Below are 22311 nucleotides of genomic sequence, written 5' to 3' on the forward strand. Positions count from 1 at the left end.
CATGCATACAGAAACCAGCTCAATCGGCTCGAGGTAGAAAAAATGGAAAAACAGATTCAAAAATGTTCTAGTGGCATTAGACATTGCGGATAACACACAGAAAAGGGCATTACAGTTACACTATGCAGGGTCGGATGTGTATGATACAGTGAGGGGAAAAAGTATTTGATCCCCTGCTGATTTTGTACGTATGCCCACTGACAAAGAAATTCAGTCTATCATTTTAATGGTAGGTTTATTTGAACAGTGAGAGACAGAATAACAACAAAAAAATCCAGAAAAACGCATGTCAAAAATTATATGAATTGATTTGCATTTTAATGAGGGAAATAAGTATTTGACCCCTCTGCAAAACATGACTTAGTACTTGGTGGCAAAACCCTTGTTGGCAATCACAGAGGTCAGACGTTTCTTGTAGTTGGCCACCAGGTTTGCACACATCTCAGGAGGGATTTTGTCCCACTCCTCTTTGCAGATCTTCTCCAAGTCATTAAGGTTTCGAGCCTGACGTTTGGCAACTCGAACCTTCAGCTCCCTCCACAGATTTTCTATGGGATTAAGGTCTGGAGACTGGCTAGGCCACTCCAGGACCTTAATGTGCTTCTTCTTGAGCCACTCCTTTGTTGCCTTGGCCATGTGTTTTGGGTCATTGTCATGCTGGAATACCCATCCACGACCCATTTTCAATGCCCTAGCTGAGGGAAGGAGGTTCTCACCCAAGATTTGACGGTATATGGCCCCGTCCATCGTCCCTTTGATGCGGTGAAGTTGTCCTGTCCCCTTAGCAGAAAAACACCCCCAAAGCATAATGTTTCCACCTCCATGTTTGACGGTGGGGATGGTGTTCTTGGGGTCATAGGCAGCATTCCTCCTCCTCCATACACGGCGAGTTGAGTTGATGCCAAAGAGCTCGATTTTGGTCTCATCTGACCACAACACTTTCACCCAGTTCTCCTCTGAATCATTCAGATGTTCATTGGCAAACTTCAGACGGCCCTGTATATGTGCTTTCTTGAGCAGGGGGACCTTGCGGGCACTGCAGGATTTCAGTCCTTCACGGCGTAGTGTGTTACCAATTGTTTTCTTGGTGACTATGGTCCCAGCTGCCTTGAGATCATTGACAAGATCCTCCCGTGTAGTTCTGGGCTGATTCCTCACCGTTCTCATGATCATTGCAACTCCACGAGGTGAGATCTTGCATGGAGCCCCAGGCCGAAGGAGATTGACAGTTATTTTGTGTTTCTTCCATTTGCGAATAATCGCACCAACTGTTGTCACCTTCTCACCAAGCTGCTTGGCGATGGTCTTGTAGCCCATTCCAGCCTTGTGTAGGTCTACAATCTTGTCCCTGACATCCTTGGAGAGCTCTTTGGTCTTGGCCATGGTGGAGAGTCTGGAATCTGATTGATTGATTGCTTCTGTGGACAGGTGTCTTTTATACAGGTAACAAGCTGAGATTAGGAGCACTCCCTTTAAGAGTGTGCTCCTAATCTCAGCTCGTTACCTGTATAAAAGAGGGGGTCAAATACTTATTTCCCTCATTAAAATGCAAATCAATTTATAACATTTTTGACATGCGTTTTTCTGGATTTTTTAGTTGTTATTCTGTCTCTCACTGTTCAAATAAACCTACCATTAAAATTATAGACTGATCATTTCTTTGTCAGTGGGCAAACGTACAAAATCAGCAGGGGATCAAATACTTTTTCCCCCTCACTGTATATTTGACACACTGCAAGATACCGGAGCAGCTGATGACTATACATTTTTGTCATTTAGCAGACGCTCTTATCCAGAGCGATTTACAGTTAGTGAGTGCATACATCATTTTATTTTATTTTATACTGGCCCCCCGTGGGAATCGAACCCACAACCCTGGCGTTGCAAACACCATGCTCTACCAACTGAGCTACAACTGACAAGCAAGACAAAACGAAAACAAAACCTTGGATGCTTACCACACAAGATTGAGGCAATTAGCATCCACATGCGAGTTTGCAAATGTTGAAAAAGAAATCAAGTCACAGATAATACTAAGCTGCAGTTCCACGCGCCTCCGCCGGATAGCGCTAACAGATGGTTAAATGACTCACCAACAACTACTTGATTTCCTTATATGAACTGTAGCTCAGTAAAATCTTAGAAAATTGTGCATGTTGCGTTTATATTTTTGTTCAGTGTAGGTATTATAGCTAGCAAATATATCCTTTTTATTTTCTAGAAACCTTAGCTAGCTAAGGTGGTGAACTCAGACTGATGGTGGGAGTTAGGTAACATTAGCTAACTTTCCCCCATCAGTTTCAATCTAGCTAGCTAATGGCATTTTTTATCAACTTTATCAATCAGATGGATAGCTTAGCAAATATAGCTATTTGTTTTCCCTTCGCATTTAAAGCTGCCTGATACAGCTTTGCAGTTGCTAGAGAAGTAGGATAAATAAGTCAGAAACCAGCTAGCAATGTCAAGTTCCGGCCTTTTAACAACAAAAATCCTGTACACGTATAAAATAGACAATTACCTTCAAGCAGATCATTTTAGTTTTATTCTAGAACTTCAGGCCGAGGAGTAATAGCCACTTGTTTGTAGAACTGGCATCTTCACCAGATGTTGTCCACATTCAGTTCCAGAGTGTTCACCTGAATGAACGTCACAGCTGCGTCATGCACTTGAGGAGGCGTTGCTTACTAGTGCACGTGCTTCACACAGTTCTTTCTTAATTTTTTTATTGCCATCTTCAATGGGTGTATATTCAATTTATATTGGAAAATGTAACTTGCAACATGGCCTTTAATAAGGCAACAAAGTCAGATTGCAGCGCTAACATGCCTGGTCAACAGTATGGGCAATGGCATACGTAAAGGCCACGATATACTGGCAATTCTTTGAGGCGATATTGCCGAGCAATAGAGCTAGCCAGCTTGTAGTCCTAAAACCCGGAAATTAATTACCTCTGGTTCATTCAGCCATCCCTCTGAGAAAATGAATGGCGAAAGAATAGAGCCCCACAGTGGAGGTGTCATAAGGGTTTATGGGTATTATGACACATACTGTGCTACTCAATAGGGTTTTGGAATAAATGCAGAAAAGAATGTCTGAGGTTATCACAGGCTTAGGAGATCTTGTACTGTATGTTTTGTTCTATGAGATAATAGCAGTCAGTTAACATGACCTTTATGAATTATGAAGCCTTATGTGCTTAAACTGTATATACATTCTTCAAAATTATTCACAAAAAGTGACGCTAGCTTATGAAGATTATCTCATAGAACAAAACGTATAAGATCTCCTTAGCCTGTATTTACCACAGACCTTATTTCCTGCGTTTATCCAAAAACGCCATTGATTTTCTCCATAAACTTTTTCCAACGAACAATGGTGGAGTTAGGGCCTACAAAAAGACGGCATTACTATTCTCTCCATGTTGCTCATCATTGCTCTAGTGTCTCATACCCAACTCCATTGCCAGCAACATTGCATGGCAATATTGGGCCAAAAAATTGCAAATGTATCATGGCCTTATTACAGTGCCGTCTGCATACAGATGAATATTACAAGTTAACAGATAGACCAATACTCTTTATGACATATAACTTTTTTTTTAATCGCTTTTGAACATATTCTTTATAGTTACTTTTCCTAAGAAAAAGTGTGCGATATTCATAATGTTGTGGGCTGTTTGGATCAAAATAGTGTGGAATGCTGGAGCGGCACTGCAGTAACATTAACACTGGTCACAACTACAGCACAGTAAGAGATACAATAACAACATAATTTGTATAAGAGCTGAACAAAAATATAAACGCAACAAGTAAAGTGTTGGTCCCATGTTTCATGAGCTGAGAAAAAAAATCCCAGAAATGTTCCATATGCACAAAACCCGCATCTCTTTTGAATTTTGTGCACAAATTTGTTGGTGAGCATTTCTCCTTTGCCAAGATGATCCATCCACCTGACAGGTATGGCATATCAAGAAGCTGATTAAACAGCATGATCATTACACAGGTGCACCTTGTGCTGGATACAATAAAAGGCCACTCTAAAATGTGCAGTTTTGTCATACAACATAATGCCACAGATGTCTCAAGTTTTGAGGGAGTGTGCAATTGGCATGCTGACTGCAGGAATGTCCACCAGAGCTGTTGCCAAAGAATTGAATGCCTTCAACGTCGTTTTAAAGAATTTGGCAGTATGTCCAACCTGCTTAACAACCGCAGACCATGTGTAACCAAGCCCGTCATTTTCCTGTCAAAGGAGAACAGGCACTACAAACAGTGGGATGAGGCCATGCTCGTCAATTAAGTGCATATAAGAGATTCTTTAGCATTTCAAAGCTTTCCGAGAAAAATGGGAGCTACTAGGGCTTTTTATGACGATCCCACATACTTCATGAGGGATTAGTCAGATGAAAGCCAGTAAAAAAATCCAAGGATGGAACATTTCCCTTCTCACTAGCACAAAGGTAGCCCGTGGCTTTGAGCTACACCCCAGAACAATCATTTGTAACTTCAAGTGATTTTAATTTACCTCGGCTGCCTTAAATAAATATATGTTGATGTACTCAAGTCATTACTCTAGCCATCTACTAATTGGGCCCTCAATTACCAGTGCCAACCCCTGGACAAAGTTTGTCATTGCAGTGTGTAAATAAAAAAAAGAAGATCAAAACAGTAAAATTTCACTTTTATTTCCAAATTGGACCAGCAAGTAATTGTGCAAGGGGGTACAGTGAACAGCAGTCTCAACTACATGGTTCAGACAACTTAGGCCAGACTTTCAAATGAAATGACCTTGCTGACGAGAAATACTAGTACTCATCTTACTGATGCTGTGGATTTTTTTTTATTGCTTGGAACAAAAATGGGAATCTTAAAAGGCTGTGACTTGGGATTTCATTAAAATGCTCGTCCATCATTTTCCCCACAAACATACAGACACATAGACTGGCATCCCAGACAGACATACTAAAGATTCTCATAAAAAAATAACTAAGCATAAACTAGATTTTTAAAAATGTGTTTCTCTCTTGCTTGTTGATCATGATCTACTGAACCACATCCAAATACGTTAGGGGATTTCTGCATGAGTGGGAGAGATCAGAGCCCTCTTTAACAGGGACTAGTCAGTCTCACCCCTGCCCCTTTCCATCACCATGTTCCCTCTACGGCTAACCTGGCTCAGCACAGGAAGTTACAGTCGGCCACAAACCCCTCCCCCACGTGTAGGTATTAACACAGATCCCTCTGGTACAGACCAACAAGGTCACCCTTCCCCTGCCTGAGGATACATCAGCTCTCCTGCTTGTCTTTGACCAGCAGGACTGTGTGCTGCCCACCGCTGGCCACCATCAGTACTATGCGGTTCTCCAGCTGCTTGCCAGTCATCTCTACAGGGCTCCACTCGTCGTCCTCCTCACCCGTGCCAAGCTGGAGGTTAGTGCCCATACCCCAGGCATACACAGACCCTGCAATAAACACACATCAGTGGACCATATACAGACACAATGGCCTTGGAGTCATTCCTATCACAATTACACACCATAATGTAGACATGCACAACATCAGCAGGTGATTATTATTTTATTTTTTTTATAAACCAGAAGAAATACACTAGCCATAACCTCACCTTGTTTGGTGACAGCATAGCTGACTGACGCCCCACATGCCACCACCTGGGCTCCATCCAGTCCTTCCACAGGCGTGGGCTCGCTCTTCTCCTCTGCCCCCTGGCCCAGACCCAGACGCCCATACTCCGCCCGGCCCAGGCTGTACACCTTCCCTGTAGGAGGACAGAGACATCACATCTCGATCTTCCCAATTTGTGCTGCACTATGCAGTTGACAGATTCTTGAACAGTCCAAGTCATAAATTCCAAGTTCTGACATTGTTGATCTGATCAAGAGTGATTCAAATAAAAGATAGGCCCCGAAGCGCTTACCGTCAGAGTCGAGGCAGACTGTGTGGTGCTGTCCCCCTGAGAAGCCCATCCAGTTAATGGTGGAGTTTTTGAAGGAGGTAAGTTTTATTGGAACGAAGCATGTGTTGATGAGTTTGGTCCCTGGAAACATCAGTACAGAGGTCTATGGTCAATGAGTACAGTGTGACATTCTCTCCAACACACCCAACTGCAATTCTACAGCAGATCGGAGACTCAAAAAGTGTGCATAAATAACCAGGTTTCCAGCCAACCTTTCTATGCAAGTAAAGTACGTCGGATAAAAAAAAAAGTCACGACAGGCCTGATGGAAACAGCAAATGTGTCGGGAAACTTTCCAAATGTCAACAAAACACTAGACAAGGTGGAATTGCACAGTGATGAGTGATGCTCCTTTCCAATAAACATAGAGGGTCTTATTATGGTGACATGATTGATCCTTGGCATCCATGACAAATAACAATTATTGCTCTTATCCATAATAACCTCATCATGTAGGCTAGCCTACCCGTACTGTATCTGCGAGCATTTGGCTAGAGCGCACATGCCAAGACCTATTTAAACTGTTTGTGACAAAACTAATCCGTAGAGTTGAAAATGCAATGGAAACACATTCAACTTTAGATGTTAATTCAGTACATGAAAACTTGAGCGAAAAAGTACCTTTTATGTGCACCATGTCATCACACACTGCTTTTTATACACAACAAGTCATTTGGTGGAAACACCACTGGTGGGAAACTGCGCATATTTCTTTATGCAGATTTTTCTATATTCACATGCAAATCTGTTGCCAATTAGATGGAAACCTAGCTATAGTTGAAGATAAATCAAGATCAAGTTGGAAGATTAACCCCCACAAGTTCTGTTACAGTATTTCTGAAGGTTGTCGAATACATTTTTATCTCATGCTCACCAAGCTGATGGTAGTTTGACAGTCCAAATCCGTAGACGTGGCCTTCTTTTGACACAGCAAAGGTCATATAAGCCCCACAGAAGGCATCTGTGAAGTGAACCTTGCCCCTAGACTGGACCTTCACAATCTGAGGTATCAGCAACCGCACTGTAATCATACAGAAACACAGTCACACATGTCCTGACTGTCACCCACAGCAGTCAAAACAGAGAATAATAATTGTGCAGATATCCATTCTTTATACGAGTGCTCACACCCAAACTACGGCTGAATGACTACTGTGTCAGAGGTAAATGGTTTGAGTTGGCACATACACAGCCCTTTCCTGCCCCCTCGGTTGGCAAAGAGCTCCGGCACCCTTCCCAGCTGCCCCTGCTCTCCGCAGCCTGATGTGTAGAGGTCACCGCTTGCGGTCAGCATCACCAAGTGGTCATTACCTGGGAGTCAGAGGTCATGAATATTGTCTTATAACCAGGGCAGCATTGAGCAAGAAACAATATGGTAGAACGCTCAGATATAGGACAAACATGCCTCTATGACATGCAGAATAAGGAATCACGTCAGTTCTAATCATATTTTTATTGAACGTGGCCCAGACCTCCGGGCAGGCAGAACTTCTTCAGAGAAACCTGAAAGCTTAGGGACAGATCCCCCATTTCTCACCTGATGCTATTTTCATCACAGGCCATCTCATGGGGACCTTGACAGGCACAATAACCTTCTTCATGGGCTCTAGTAGACCAATGACTCCGCTGTTATCCTAATGCAAATGGTACAATGTGTGAAATTAGTGAGAATTGCAGGTTCTGAATTTGGTCTATGATAGAGGTGGCATATGCTGCTGCTACTGTTTATTATCTGCTACTTTATTCTTAGTTATACAGTGCATGTAAATATCTACCTCGTACCACTGCACATCGACTCGGTAATGGTACCCTGTGTATATAGCCAAGTTATCATTACTCATTGTGTATTTATTACTTTTACGTGTATTACTTTCTATAATTTTTCCATTTTCTTTCTCTCTGCATTGTTGAGAAGAGCCCATAAGTAAGCATTTCACTGTTAATCCACACCTGTTGTTTACGAAGCATGTGACAAATAAAATTGTATTCCATTTGATTAGTTAAAGGCAGATGCAAAGGCAAGTCAACGGAAAGTTGATTTAAGATTTTTTGAGTAACGGAATGGTGCATAAACAGTTTCCAGGGTGTTAAACCCTGTCACCTACTCACCCTGAAGGAGCCCCAGATGTAGACTGCACCGTCTTCTGTGAGTGCAGCTGTGTGACTGTCCCCAGCAGACAACTGAACCACCCTCTCGTCCAGGGCCACTTTCCCCGGCACCATCTCGGCGCCCTCCTCTGTCGTCTCTCGGCCCAGAGCACCCTCGTCATTGCAGCCGAATGTGTAGATCTACACCAGAGACAAGCAGCTTGTTACCAAGTAAAGTCATATTTCATTAAGATACGGTTTCCCAGCCCCAGATTAATCTTAGTCCTGGTTCTATAATCACAAAGTGTTTCCCAAGTAGGAGTACTGATCTAGGATCAGTTTTACCTTTTAAATTATGAATAAGAGCGAGGTGACTTGATCCTAGATCAGCACTCTTACTATGAGCCAGTCTTAATTTTGGCAGCTATTTTAGATTTTGCCTTAATCTTTTAGTCTTAGCTATCAGGCCGTTTAGTAATTAGATCTTTCATAGTTATCAGTCGACTAAAACTCTGGACAATTTGTCCAGTTTTAGTCACATATTACTCTACAACATTTCCCCCCCATGAAATAATTCATATTTACCTCCAACTTCGATAATGTTCACATTAAGATAGCCTTGTCCAAATAGGCCTACTATCCCCACATAGCTGGCAACATTGCTTGTGGCAGATTGTAACCAACGTCAGCCATGATTTATCATATATGCTACAAAGCCTTGGCTACAGGTTAAACAATTTAGGCCTATACAACACAGATTTTCTCCCCCTCATAACCTTGTGATGTGGGTAAATAACAGTGATTCCCTTTAAAATGGGAGAACCTGAGCTTTCCAACAACTCCAAAATTATTAATGTATTCCTAATATTCAGCAAATAGCATTAGTATTTCCAATCAGGAAAAAGCAACTGCACTCGCATTTGCCGACCACGAGAGAGGCAACACAGATGAATAACAGCACACATGGTAATAGAGCTTCTGATGTGATCAAAGCAAAAATAGTCTATATGAGGGTAAACATTATTGGTTCTAGTTGAGGTTAGTTACAATTGAAGTGTCCTGGCTGTGCATCAGTTCAAAAGAGAGGAGTGACTGGAGTGACCGCCTGGTAGCTGTGTGTGTGGGAGAGACAGATCAGCTTAATCAGCCAGCGCAACTGAAAGATCAATGAGAGGATTGCATTATATTCCGCAAAGGCATGCATGCTTATGATTGGACACAAACGGCTCAAAGGGAGATCAAAAGGAGCTTCATGTGAAATTGAATGTCAATTAGTATCACGTGGAATTCTCATCACATTTGTCAACTAAAAAGTAATTTTTAATAGTTCGCGTTTTTCTTCAGGGCATCTCATCTCGTTATAATTTGTTTTTGTCAGGAAAAATAGGTAATTGACGAGTATTTTTTGTAACTTGACGAAATAAACACTGCTCTGAGCCATTTCATGAATACAGGGCCTGAACTAAAAAGCATTTAATAGATATTCTCAATTGAGCATGCTTTTAAAGACCAGTAGCATGCTTAATCTGGATTTATGAAATTGGATGCAGTATCTGAGACAGTTGTAGTTGGATCTGCCGCCTTCACTCACATTTCCAGTGTCACTGAGACAGACTGTGTGCATGCCCCCCGCCGCCACCTGCACCACGCCCTCAGGCAGGGTCACCAGGGCCGGCCTCTTCCTCTCCATGATGTCCTCTCCCAAACCCAGCTGTCCTACGTCCCCTTGGCCCAGCACTAGAACCAGACCCTTCTCCTTCCCATGGCTGCTGTGGGAAACTGACACAGTATTATTTAATCCAAACTGTAGTATCTTTATGACAACACGCATATGGCACAATTAACAAGCACATACGCTGATGATGATTCTATTTCAAAGGAGTCCATTTTGCATACTAGGGTGTGTTCAAGTAGGCGGCTTGACGAAGAGATTGAACATCTCACAATAGACTTCATATTGGCTTAATGGAGTCAGAGTCCGTGGCTTACCTTTAACTTTCTTAGGATCCTTTACTTCCTCTGGTTTACTTTCCTTCTGTCTCTTAGGAGCCTTCTTTGCAGGCATGGCGGCAACAGACCCTGCACAAAACACACAACTAGTGTGAGAAGGTTTGAGGGGGAAACAAGCCTGTAGGAACAGAAAATGAAGATTGCATTTAAAATATAGCAAACAATTGTTTTAGGAAGGTCATTAGAGGAAGCACTATTCCAGATAATAGTTCCAATACTGGGGTACAATAATATTACAGCAGTAGGATATCAGTTACAAAATAAATGTGACCTATGGAAGAGGGCAGTGTGGTTTTGGACTTGAACAGATGTCAGGAACTAGCTATTATTCATTCATTCAAATGGCTAGCCTAACCAGTGCGGACAGCTGTTCCACAAGATGTACGTGCAGCGAGACTTGGACTAGAGTAGGGTGGTATGGAACGTAACGACAGACAGGCATCGATGCTCTGCACAACAATATAGCTAGTTGTTCCTGGCAGCAAACAAAAAGCCATTGCAATTCAGCCTCACTATTGCCCGACTTGATTCTGGCTAGCTAACTAGCTCATAACAACCTAACGTTACACAACCATCCTGTTAACTTTTGACATGTGGCTGATACACGTCCCAAGGACATGGTGATGGCTATAGCTACTGACCTCAATTGTCGGTACATTTGTTAGACTGGTGTATATTGTTAAAGTAAATACAGAACTTACACTAACCTGGTCAGCTAGTTTGTTACCTAGAACTACGCTAATGTTACCATACAAGCGCCTGTGATTGCAATGACAATGTTAGCAAGCTAAGTTAACATTTGACAAATTAGTTTGTTTAAACCAGAAAGTGTGCTAACGTGTGCGCTATTTTACCAACACAAAATAACGCTAACTAGCTACATTTTAAAGGGGAAGTTTAGGCTAGCTAACATTTCCAAAAGGAGTTGGTTAACGTTATCTGAAAGTTAGCTTGCTAGCTGATTCATTCGTACATGGTTGAAAATATCCGGCTAAACGAATCCAAATAACTAAACAGCTCGTAGTTATATTAAGATAACTCGTATATCCCGTTTTCGCCCAGGGAAAATATTAAATACCTACATACTTGCCTGTACCCTGGATCACTTTGGTAGCTAACAGCGATGAGGCCACACTCATTCAGTGTACTGTAGGCTATCCCAGTCTGCAACTGTTCCACACAGACCACGCGCCCTAAGTTTTTAAAGAGACAGTGGCCGCGTTAGAAATCTGTCTTGCCTATTACTTACTGAAACTGCACACTGTATGTACTATTTAGAACGTACGGTTGAGTAAAAACGATTGCAGTCTTAACGTATAAATGAAATTGTATGCATAGACTTGACAGACATAGTAGCAAATGGTAAATGTTGAAGTTTTTTGCACACATATCCACCCAAAAAAAGTTTGACTGCAGAATTGTCAGTCTGATCAAGGCCTTAAATCGCTCCGCCATTTCCTGGTTGCTTTAATTCTAATAGTTTGCCTAATTTAAGTTTATGTGACAAAACAAGCACTTATAGTGTAGAGAATCATTGTACCAGCTAAACCGCTGTGATATATATTTTCCATAACCAAAAATATTGTATTTTCAGCTGTTTGAAGCTGGTGTACGAAACTCAAAGTAAAATAAGCAAAAATTAAACTTAACGGGGAGCATAGAAATAGCGCACATAGAACAGATCTACCGCTTCTTATACTTGCTTTGAATGAGAATGACATATCTATAACTCATATTTCTATGTGAATTTGGTCGGTTTGGCCCAAAGTTAAATATTGCAGATTTAACCGAGCCTGTCACTAAAACAAATACTATCACCATCAACTGGCCGTTTTTAATCTCTACCACATACACGTTATCTCCTTTTCTTTCCTAGATTCCTTTCCTTCTTTCCGAACTTCCTTTAATTTCCTCCTTTCCTAACTTCCTTTCCTTCTTCCATTCCTTTCCTCTCTACTGGTCGTGGTTGATACCTGCCACATACAGGTAACTGCCAAAATAAAGGAAACACTCGAGTAAATGAGGGATACAAAATATATTGAAAGCAGGTGCTTCCCTAAAGGAAGCTAGGAAAGGAAAGGAAGCTAGGAAAGGAGGAAAGGAAAGGGAGCGAGAAAAGGGAGCTAGGAAAGGTAGATAGGGATGGAGGTGAGGAAAGGGATGTAGGGAAAGAAAGGAAGCTAGGAAAGGATGAAGGGAAGCTAGGATAGGAAAGGAAGTTTGGAAAGGAGGAAAATAAAGGGAGTTAGGAAAGGGAGCGAGGAAAGGAGAAAATGAATCTAGGAAATAAAATTAGGAAAGGAAAGGAAGCTAGGAAAAGGGAGCTAGGAAAAGAGGAAAGGAGCTAGGAAAGTTAAGGAGATAAGGATAGGGAAGGAGGAGAGAAAATGTAGGTAGGGAAAGAAATGAAGCTATGAAAGGAGGAAAGGAAAGAAAGCTAGGAAAGGAGGAAAGGAATCTGGGAAAGAAAAGGAGGAGTATGTGGTAGGGATTAATGATCTAAACCTAACCCAGTTTGTATTTTAACGAATACCTCAGAGAAATAGTTGCAACCCCCTTTGCCTTGATGACAGCTGTCGTATCTGATGAATGGTGGTCATTATTGCTGTCAACAAAGAGTCCGTTATGCTGCATCGTGTTAGAGGCTTTTATTAAAATCACGAGGTTACAGCATAAATGACAGGTGACATGACACCCGGGGAGCGACGCCTCCGAATGGCTGCTCGCTCTGTCTTCTTCTTCGTTTAACCCCCCTATTTATAACCAATGAAGCTCCCTCTTCTGGCCAATCCCCAGTCTCCCCTGTCTACAAGACACTTCCGGTCTGTTGGATGTGGCGTTACACCCAAAACATTCCCTCTGGATACTAACATAAACACATTCCATTTCTTCATGAAAAACATTTAACAAAGGCATAATCTTCAGATACGATATTCCCCCCTTCGAGACGAACTAAACGTCTCGAAAACAAACAGAATAGGATTATGACTAGTAACAATTTATCTTATTGAGTATCTTTAACATTAAACCAAAAACATTCTTCTCTAGAGTGTAAATACCTTTCTATGCAATAACTGTTTATGAAGTGTGAATACATTACTATGAAATATGAACAAATCTCTATGGAGTGTAAGAGCGAAAAACTGTCCGGCAGCCATCTTTTCAGATATCCATCCATCAATCAAAAAAGACAGTAAAATTCTCTCACGGTCCCTCTGCCCCAGGCAACCACCGTCGGTACTCCAGATAACCTCATAAACCATGTAAATGCATTTAAACTATGATGCAATTAAATACACATGTAAGCCCCTGCAAACAAAATCCTATCCAAAAACATCCACTCTAAAGGCTGGTCAACCCATTGGACCCAAAAGTGGAACTCTCCCTTCCTAGCCTCTCTGTCCCTAAACATTCACGAAATAAACAAAAACATCTAAGATCCTCACATGTATTCAATAACATCAAACATCATTCTACAAAATTAATCCCTGAGGCTATTACACAATTATGTATTACACATGTCTATATTTCATTGCAGACACTGGAATGTAGTCCACTACACTTCATCTCCCTGTAGTCTCGACTTCCAATGGACTGTTGATGATATCGGCCACACCCTCCTTGTTTCATCTCCTCCAGTCATATTGTCCCTTCATATTGTCTTTGTTTGAGTATTTCAATCTCCATATGTTCCCCCAAATGCTTCTGAAAGAAAAGGAAACGACCAAACAGTATCTTTTGCAAAACAAACACTTTCAAATTAAACATGAATATCAATTAAGAATATAAACTGATATATAAATGATGCATGAATCACATAAACCTATTCCCCCCTTTGATTCATAAATCATACCAACATCACCCTAATATTGGAAAACAAAATTTTGAAAAATGATCAAATAATCAAAAATGATATTTATCCATCAGTTCCACTTGTCCATCTTTATCCAGATCAGGAACAGTCAACACCGGCATCTGAGTGTTGTCTCCAGGCATCATTCTCCAACCTATCTCAATATCATATCTTTCTCAAAGATCAGTAACAAATTACAAACATCACAGTGTTATCAAAGCTGAAACTAAAATCTGACCCATCACTGCCCCTACTGGGCCTAACTGATCTTGCAACCAAGTCTTACAAATGCATCCCTTATTTCCTTCAATGCATCTATAACCCCAGTGATATTATCTGAACTATCTGGACTCAAAGTATAACTAACATTAATCAATATGATCTTCCCAAATGCTACATCATACCATGAATGAAGTCCCCCCTTCTCCCTTAGACTTATCCTTCAATGATAGGCTTGAAGCCTATGACATGTCCCTTTTCATCCTATTTTGAACTCTAATTTCAGATTGATCTGTGTTCGGTGCTACTCCTCTTTTAATAGTAAAAGCCTCATATGGAAGCTTCAACGTTGACATTAACAACATCCTATCCATCCATAGGATAAGAATATATATGCTTTATCATCACAAACCCACCAAATATCTCTAAAATTCCCAATAGTCACATTGTCAGGCAAAAGCTAATCTTTTAACCCTCAAAGTCCTGCTCCTCTTACTACCTGGTATATTAAAAAGTAACCTTATATTTCTCATTACTACCCTTAATGTCATGCTTATCCAAAGTCATCATATAATCATCACAATCTGATATTCCCATAAACATACCCTTTACCTCATTTGTTTTATTAGAACAAAAACAACTTTTAGCCCTCAATGTTTCACCTGAATACTTCAGGGTTCCGTTGTTACCTGATTTTCCTTTCCCATTTAACCATTCCCATAGGGTAATTCATTTAACCAAGAACACTTAAACCTAGGCTTAAACCACTGTTCTGACAACGACATTATTTTATCTGTCAATGACTGTTGCCAATACCACAGTCATGACAAAGCATAAGACTGACCCATACCTGATAGAGGCTGCGCGACCGTCTAACATGTTTGGTGCTGGAATTCTCAACAGACATGGACCCTCAAGATTCCTCACTGATCTTACAGAATGAGTTAATCTATCTCTAATTTCCACAACAGAAGAACGAGCGGTACTGATCAGATACCTCTCCTTGTCTGTCATCAAAATCAAAGATCTCATCCTGTCCTCCATGATGAATCTATATTCTCTCTACTACTATCTGTTCTCCTATTTTAACCCCATTCGTACTATCATTGACAGCACTCTCCATCCGTAACATAACCCATGAGTCTAAAATTCCCCATTCAATTTCAGAAAAGTTGTTGTCGATGTCATACTCCCTCTTTTGCTATTGCCATCGTATCACTAATCCCTTCCAAAGTTACCATTAAAGTAGTTGACTTAATTGCTGTATCAACCCTAATTACTTCTAGTGCAAAAGTTCCCATTATCCTCTGTGTATTATTCACTGTTGGAGTGGCTACTGTAATCTACTCCTCCTGAACTCCTTCGGTGACTGCGGAAGCTTCAACAGATTTCAAATCTTCCATTATAGGCATCACTTTACGAATTAAATAGCCTTTTAACCAATAATTCTTAACCGGAACAAATTTTAATGCTTGCACTAGATAAGTACACATATATTCTCCCTGACCTTTCTCTGTAACATTACGCAACATAAGTGAACAGTCACTCCTAACCTCTTCCAAACTATACCTCCTTTGACTAGGTGCAACAGCTTCTACTCCTGGTCCTGATAACAATACTTATTCTCCATAATTATCTCTCCATATGAGAGGAACGTCTGGGGGGACATCCTAACCCTAATAAGTATTCTTTCCCCTAAAATTGGTGCTGTATTGGTTCCCTTATAATCAAATGCGATATATTTATGGCTTTAATAACTATCAATGTTGAAAGAGTTAAATTGCTTCTTACTGTTGTTATAATAGACTGAAGTGTTAATGTCCTTAGTTACTCCTAGTTTTTCCCCAAAGAAAAAAGTTGTCTTTGCTTGTACTTCCATCTATCACCACTAGTGTCACTTTTTCCCCAAATCTCAGTCCTTTCTCTAAATCCCTGACTTTAAACTTTTGATTACACAAAATACACCTATAATTACCTTGATCTTCCTACTCTACAGTGTCATTCACCATTGTTCTCTCTCTTACTACTAACTTTGAAACTTAGCTTTCTGTCTCAGAGTTCCTTCAACCCTAATCTACTCCTAACTTATTTTAATCTAATGTTTTCTCTCATAACATTTAAAACCTTTTCCCCTGATTTATTCACAAAATCTCTTTACCACCAAATTTCAGAATATGTGATTGGAAAGTTCCCCACCTGCTTCTGACTCATTACACACAGACTTGGCAAACAACTAAACACCTTTTAGCCTAGCCTGAAATCTCTTAGTGTAAGAATGTAACCCAGAATAAACAGTCCCCCCTTTTAACTTTTCAGACAGATTGTCTAATAGACAGTCGTCTAGTGTACATCTTATTGTACAATTCAATTTAAACAATGCATCTCTTCCCAACACTGCAATAACAGTATCTTCTAATATTAGTACCTTAAGAGTAATTAACTGTTTTACTACCTCAAATCCCTATCCTAATTAGTTATCAATTAGTGAGATGTTTAACCTCTTTAGGCTGAACCCAGATACGTTTTTCCACTATTCACCATCACTTCTAATGGTCGGTTGTTTTTACTTCAATTGTTAGCTATTTTCTCTTCTTCTCTAATCGATGCTCTCAGCTAACACCCCCCTTCGTCTCTTCTAGGCACTAACAGGTGATCTTCACTTGCTCCTATATCTTCCTCTGTTGTTTCCTCCTGACTCATTTTCATCACAGGTAAAGTACCCAATCTGTCCACAATTATAACAGTCTTCTGAAAGTTGCTGAAAGTGTAGCTGAAATCTTCCTCCTCCTTCTATTTCTTCTTTGTTCTTCTCCAATTCTGTGTCTGTCCAGAAACTGGCTTTGGATATGGAACATCTGATACCCCCCTTGGCTACAATTGCATTTGATATTGTTCAGTTGAAGTTGTAACAGTGATTGTTGATTTGGGTCACTCTGATTCTTCATTTCTCAGAGCTTCTTCGTCCTGTTCTTTCTTCTTCTCCAATTCTTGGGATCCTCTCAGCAGTTTCTCCTCTTCTGTATCTTCAGCTGTGTTACTTCTAAACTATTTGCTTTATCCAGGCATGATAAACATCGGTCTATATCTCCATTTCTTCTTTGCTAGTCATTGTAGGATAAAATCCTCTTGAACATAAAGCACCCTTAATCTCCAAATCTTCATCGCTTTCTTCATCAGAACTCGAATCTCTTGTCTCCTTCTTCATTCAACTTTCATCAGAGATCAAATCTCGTGTATCCTTCTTCGTTTCTCTCTTGCCAACTTCCTTCTGATCACAGAGTCATATCCACCCATGCATGACCTCTTCATCATCACTCATCTTCATCATCCTCATCCTCTTTAACCTCACTCTTCTCTTCCATACATCACATTTTCTTCCTTCTGGAGTTTTGAATTCATCTTCATCGTCGTTTCTGCTTGTCCTCTATCTATTATTCGTCTTCATCTCTGATGTAACAATCACCCTCCTGGATGATCACTGAAAGCTTCCTTCTCATAAGGTGGGTGTCTTTTTTGCTGAATCCGTATGTGAGAAAGGTGTACTAACATCTGCCATTAGTTTTTCCTAACACTACTTTAGTTAAAGAACTATCCTAATTAGTCAATTTTCCCCTATATCAACCCTTTTATATTCCTTTATTATGAATTAGCTTATTTTAGACTGTATAGCCTAAGGCTTCCCCCCCTCTAATTATTAATATAACCTAAACAACTCCAAATAAATCCAAATAAACTCCAAATAAATCAATTAAAAATCATGAATAATTAAAACCAATTTTTATTCCTATGTCACCAATTTATCAATTAGTGTTGGCTATCTTACCACAACCCATCAAATGCAAGTAAATGTAGTTAGTCAACTTCAAAGCAATCCCCCAAAAACAAAGCCTGTAACCCCTTGCTCTATAACCCCTAATTATCATATACCCCTAATTATCATTTACAGAAGAATGTCAGTCTTTGATTCCCAACACATCTGTAATCCAACCCCAGTGATACACAGAGCTTCCAAAATGCAATTTTTAATGAAATAGTATTTGCCAAGCCTATGTAAAATTGTCATAACATCACATATCTTGTAACAGTCTCAAAACTTTTTTTTTTTTTTTTTTGACTTGATCCTCGGCCGTGTCACGTGATCACTTCCTGTATCTCCTCGCTCCCCCTCTCTCCTGTCTCTCATGACAAGGGACAAAGACACAAAAACAGCTTTTAGTAGTGAATGCAATCACTGAGTATTTCCAACCATTCAATATTCGTTCGTTCTACATTATTCACTCTAAGACTAAACTCAGAACTAAATAGATCGCTCAAAAACATTTTTATTTTATTTTAATCCGTCATTTAATTATTTAATTCAATTTATTATAATCCGTTACCATATATCTAATTTATAAATTCAATAGGTCACAAAACAAGTTTCATCTTTAACCATCGCCGATTAAACTAGAATAATCGTGCTAAAATCTATCTTCTCTTTGTCCGTGTGTTTCTGTATGCCCCTGCAGCTCCCAAATGGGACCTATGACCTCAACCAACCATTTTGTTTTGTAGGCTGAGCACAACCGCATGTCGTAGTTTTAGTGCCGTAAACCAAAACGTGTCCTAATCTCGTGTCATAAACTCCCCCTTTCTGTAGTGTAGTGTCGCAAAATTAAACACATGCGCACAGCCATTCAAAAATCCCTTTTCACCGTGGAAGGAAGATTTTCTACTCCCTCCCCCTTATAGTCAAACAACATTTAACAGCGCTCACAAAACATATAACCTGACTTAAACACAGAGACAAATTTAAGAGACTTTAATCCATCGCAATGGAGTCTCTAAGGATACATTAGCATGTAGCACACAACACAATTAGCATTTAGCATTAGCATTTAGCATTAACCTTAGCCACTATGTAGAATGTAGCATGATTCACACTTTAGCATTGAGAATTAGCCTTAGCCACGATGTACCACGTGGCCCAAAACAATCAAGCATTAGCCTTAGCCTCTAGCTAACTGCGGCCTACTACACAATCACACACCCTGCACTGGCCTATTTATTTTTGAACCTATTTCTCCTACCGTTTTTGTTGCCGAGAATTAATGACTATTACACCGAGAAATCAGACCCAATCAAACATCCCGTCGGACGAGAGTCAAATCATAATCACAATCAGATAAATTCCACCAACCCGAGTTCTCTTCAAAAACTCACCAAATGTACATTCTATCGTACACATGGATTTGCCAGCCCATTATCTAAAATGGCCCCCCCGGGGTCTTAAAGCGGTCCAGTGCCCTAAAGATGAATGCATATCGGCCTTCTCTAAATTTCCCCATTGTCACCCGTTACCAATGGAATCTATCTTAATGCTCTAAATCCTCATTGTCAACCGTTACCAATGGAATCTATCTTAATGCTCTAAATCCTCATTGTCAACCGTTACCAATGGAATCTATCTTAATGCTCTAAATCCTCATTGTCAACCGTTACCAATGGAATCTATCTTAATGCTCTAAATCCTCATTGTCAACCGTTACCAATGGAATCTATCTTAATGCCTCACGTTTTTTCCTCTAAATTTCTCATTGCCACCCGTTACCAATGGAATATAAATTTAGCAGACTCTAGTCACCAGCAATAACACCACCCGAGGCAAGGTCGAAATGGTACATCTCTCCAGTGTACACAAGTCGTATCCAATCCAACAAACTCCGAAGCGGTAAGAAACACTCACCATTTTTTGGCCATGCTTCAAAGCGATTTAGCCTGGCGGTTGACTGAAACAAGGAAGAGACGCAAACCCAGCCCCACGTTGGGCGCCATTATGTCGTATCTGATGAATGGTGGTCATTATTGCTGTCAACAAAGAGTCCGTTATGCTGCATCGTGTTAGAGGCTTTTATTAAAATCACGAGGTTACAGCATAAATGACAGGTGACATGACACCCGGGGAGCGACGCCTCCGAATGGCTGCTCGCTCTGTCTTCTTCTTCGTTTAACCCCCCTATTTATAACCAATGAAGCTCCCTCTTCTGGCCAATCCCCAGTCTCCCCTGTCTACAAGACACTTCCGGTCTGTTGGATGTGGCGTTACACCCAAAACATTCCCTCTGGATACTAACATAAACACATTCCATTTCTTCATGAAAAACATTTAACAAAGGCATAATCTTCAGATACGATACAGCGTTGCACACTCTTGTCATTCTCTCAACCAGCTTCATGAGGTAGTCACCTAGAATGCATTTTAATTAACAGGTGTGCCTTCTTAAAAGTTGATTTGTGGAATTTCTTTCCTTCTTAATGTGTTTGAGCCAATCAGTTGTGTTGTGACAAGGTAGGGGGGGGGGGGGGGGTTACAGAAGATAGCCCTATTTAGTAAAAGACCAAGTCCATATTATGGCAAGAACAGCTCAAATAAGCAAAGAGAAACGACAGTCCATCAATAATTTAAGACATGAAGGTCAGTCAATCCGGAAAGTTTCAGGAACTTTGAATGTTTCTTCAAGTGCAGTTGCAAAAACCATCAAGCGCTATGATGAAACTGGCTCTCATGAGGACCGCCACAGGAATGGAAGACCTAGAGTTACCTCTGCTGCAGAGGATAAGTTCATTAGAGTTACCAGTCTCAGAAATTGCAGCCCAAATAAATGCTTCACGGAGTTCAAGTAACAGACACATCTCAACATCAACTGTTCAGAGGAGACTGTGTGAATCAGGCCTTCATGGTCGAATTGCTGCAAAGAAACCACTACTAAAGGACACCAATAAGAAGAAGAGACTTGCTTGGGCCAAGAAACACGAGTAATGGATATAGACCGGTGGGAATGTGTCCTTTGGTCTGGAGTCCAAATTGGAGATTTTTGGTTCCAACCGCCGTGTCTTTGTGAGACGCGTGTGGGTGAACGGATTATCTCTACATGTGTATTTCCCACCGTAAAGCATGGAGGAGGAGGTGTTATGGTGTGGGGGTGCTTTGCTGGTGACACTGTCTGTGATTTATTAAACACTTAACCAGTATGGCTACCACAGCATTCTGCAGTGATACGCCATTCCATCTGGATTGGGCATAGTGGGACTATCATTTGTTTTTCAACAGGACAATGACTGAAAACACACCTCCAGGCTCTGTAAGGGCTATGTTACCAAGAAGGAAAGTGATGGAGTGCTGCATCAGATGACCTGGCCTCCACAATCCCCAGACCTCAACCAAATTGAGATGGTTTGGGATGAGTCACCCGCAGTGAAGGAAAAGCAGCCAACAAGTGCTCAGCATATGTGGGAACTCCTTCAAGACTGTTGGAAAAGCATTCCAGGTGAAGCTGGTTGAGAGAATGCCAAGAGTGTGGAGAGCTGTCATCAAGGCAAAGGGTGGGTATTTGAAGAATCTAAAATCTAAAATATATTTTGATTTGTTTAACACTTTTTTGGTTACTACATGATTCCGTTGGTGTTATTTCATAGTTTTGATGTCTTCACTATTATTCTACAATGTAGAAAATAGTAAAAATAAAGAAAAACACTTGAATGAGTAGGTGTTCTAAAACTTTTGACCGGTAGTGTGTGTGTGTATATATATATATATATATACAGTGCCTTCGGAAAGTATTCAGACCCCTTGACTTTTTCCACATTTTGTTACGTTACAGCCGTATTCAGATTATTATTATTTATTTTTTTACAATCCTCAACAATCTACACACAACACCCCATAATGACAAAGCAAAAAAAGGTTTTTAGAAATGTTTGCAAAAGTATTAAAATAAAAAAACAGAAATACCTTATTTACATAAGTATTCAGACCCTTTGCTGTGAGACTCGAAATTGGGCTCAGGTACATCCTGTTTCAATTGATCATCCTTGAGATGTTTCTACAACTTGATTGGAGTCCACTTGAGTGAAATTCAATTGATTGGACATGAGTTGGAAAGGCACACACCTGTCTATATAAGGTCCCACAGTAGACAGTGCATATCAGAGCAAAAACCAAGCCCTGAGGTCAAGGGAATTGTCCGTAGAGCTCTGAGACAGAAACCTGGCACCATCACTACGGTGAAAAATGGTGGTGGCAGCATCATGCTGTGGGGGTGTTTTTCAGCGGTAGGGACTGGGAGACTAGTCAGGATCAAGGCAAAGACGATCGGAGCAAAGTACAGAGAAATCCTTGATGAACACCT

General features: G+C 40.6%; 1 protein-coding gene across 7 annotated transcripts; it reads right to left on the minus strand.

Moving 5' to 3' along the window:
• Nucleotides 1-4668: 4668 nt before the first annotated feature.
• Nucleotides 4669-11248, minus strand: LOC311139662 (regulator of chromosome condensation-like). Of its 7 annotated transcripts, none has more exons than XM_084174584.1 (10): nt 11162-11248; nt 10051-10140; nt 9653-9830; nt 8083-8262; nt 7511-7607; nt 7162-7284; nt 6848-6994; nt 5935-6054; nt 5623-5775; nt 4669-5461 (listed from the first exon to the last, which is right to left on the minus strand). In XM_084174584.1, exons 3-10 carry the CDS (start codon nt 9749-9751, stop codon nt 5286-5288), a joined length of 1095 nt encoding a protein of 364 aa, XP_084030710.1. In that variant the 5' UTR covers nt 9752-9830; nt 10051-10140; nt 11162-11248; the 3' UTR covers nt 4669-5285. The 7 variants fall into 7 exon arrangements, with proteins under 7 accessions (XP_084030710.1, XP_084030707.1, XP_084030704.1 ...); XM_084174581.1 differs by having other exon boundaries at nt 9653-9840; nt 11154-11246; XM_084174578.1 differs by having other exon boundaries at nt 9653-9840; nt 11162-11243.
• Nucleotides 11249-22311: the final 11063 nt, after the last annotated feature.

Source organism: Coregonus lavaretus, assembly GCF_964263955.1.
Source record: "Coregonus lavaretus genome assembly, chromosome: 13".
NCBI lineage: Eukaryota > Metazoa > Chordata > Actinopteri > Salmoniformes > Salmonidae > Coregonus > Coregonus lavaretus.

What these genes read in the sequence shown, in the direction of transcription:
- LOC311139662 (XM_084174578.1), bottom strand. Translation starts at nt 11,210, where the DNA reads ATGAGTGTGGCCTCATCGCTGTTAGCTACCAAAGTGATCCAGGGTACA. An exon ending in CAAAGTGATCCAGGGTACAG is followed by an intron (nt 10,141 to 11,161) that starts GCAAGTATGTAG and finishes TGTTTTGTGCAG; the next exon opens with GGTCTGTTGCCGCCATGCCT. An exon ending in AGGGGGCAGGAAAGGGCTGT is followed by an intron (nt 6,995 to 7,161) that starts GTATGTGCCAAC and finishes GTATGATTACAG; the next exon opens with TGCGGTTGCTGATACCTCAG.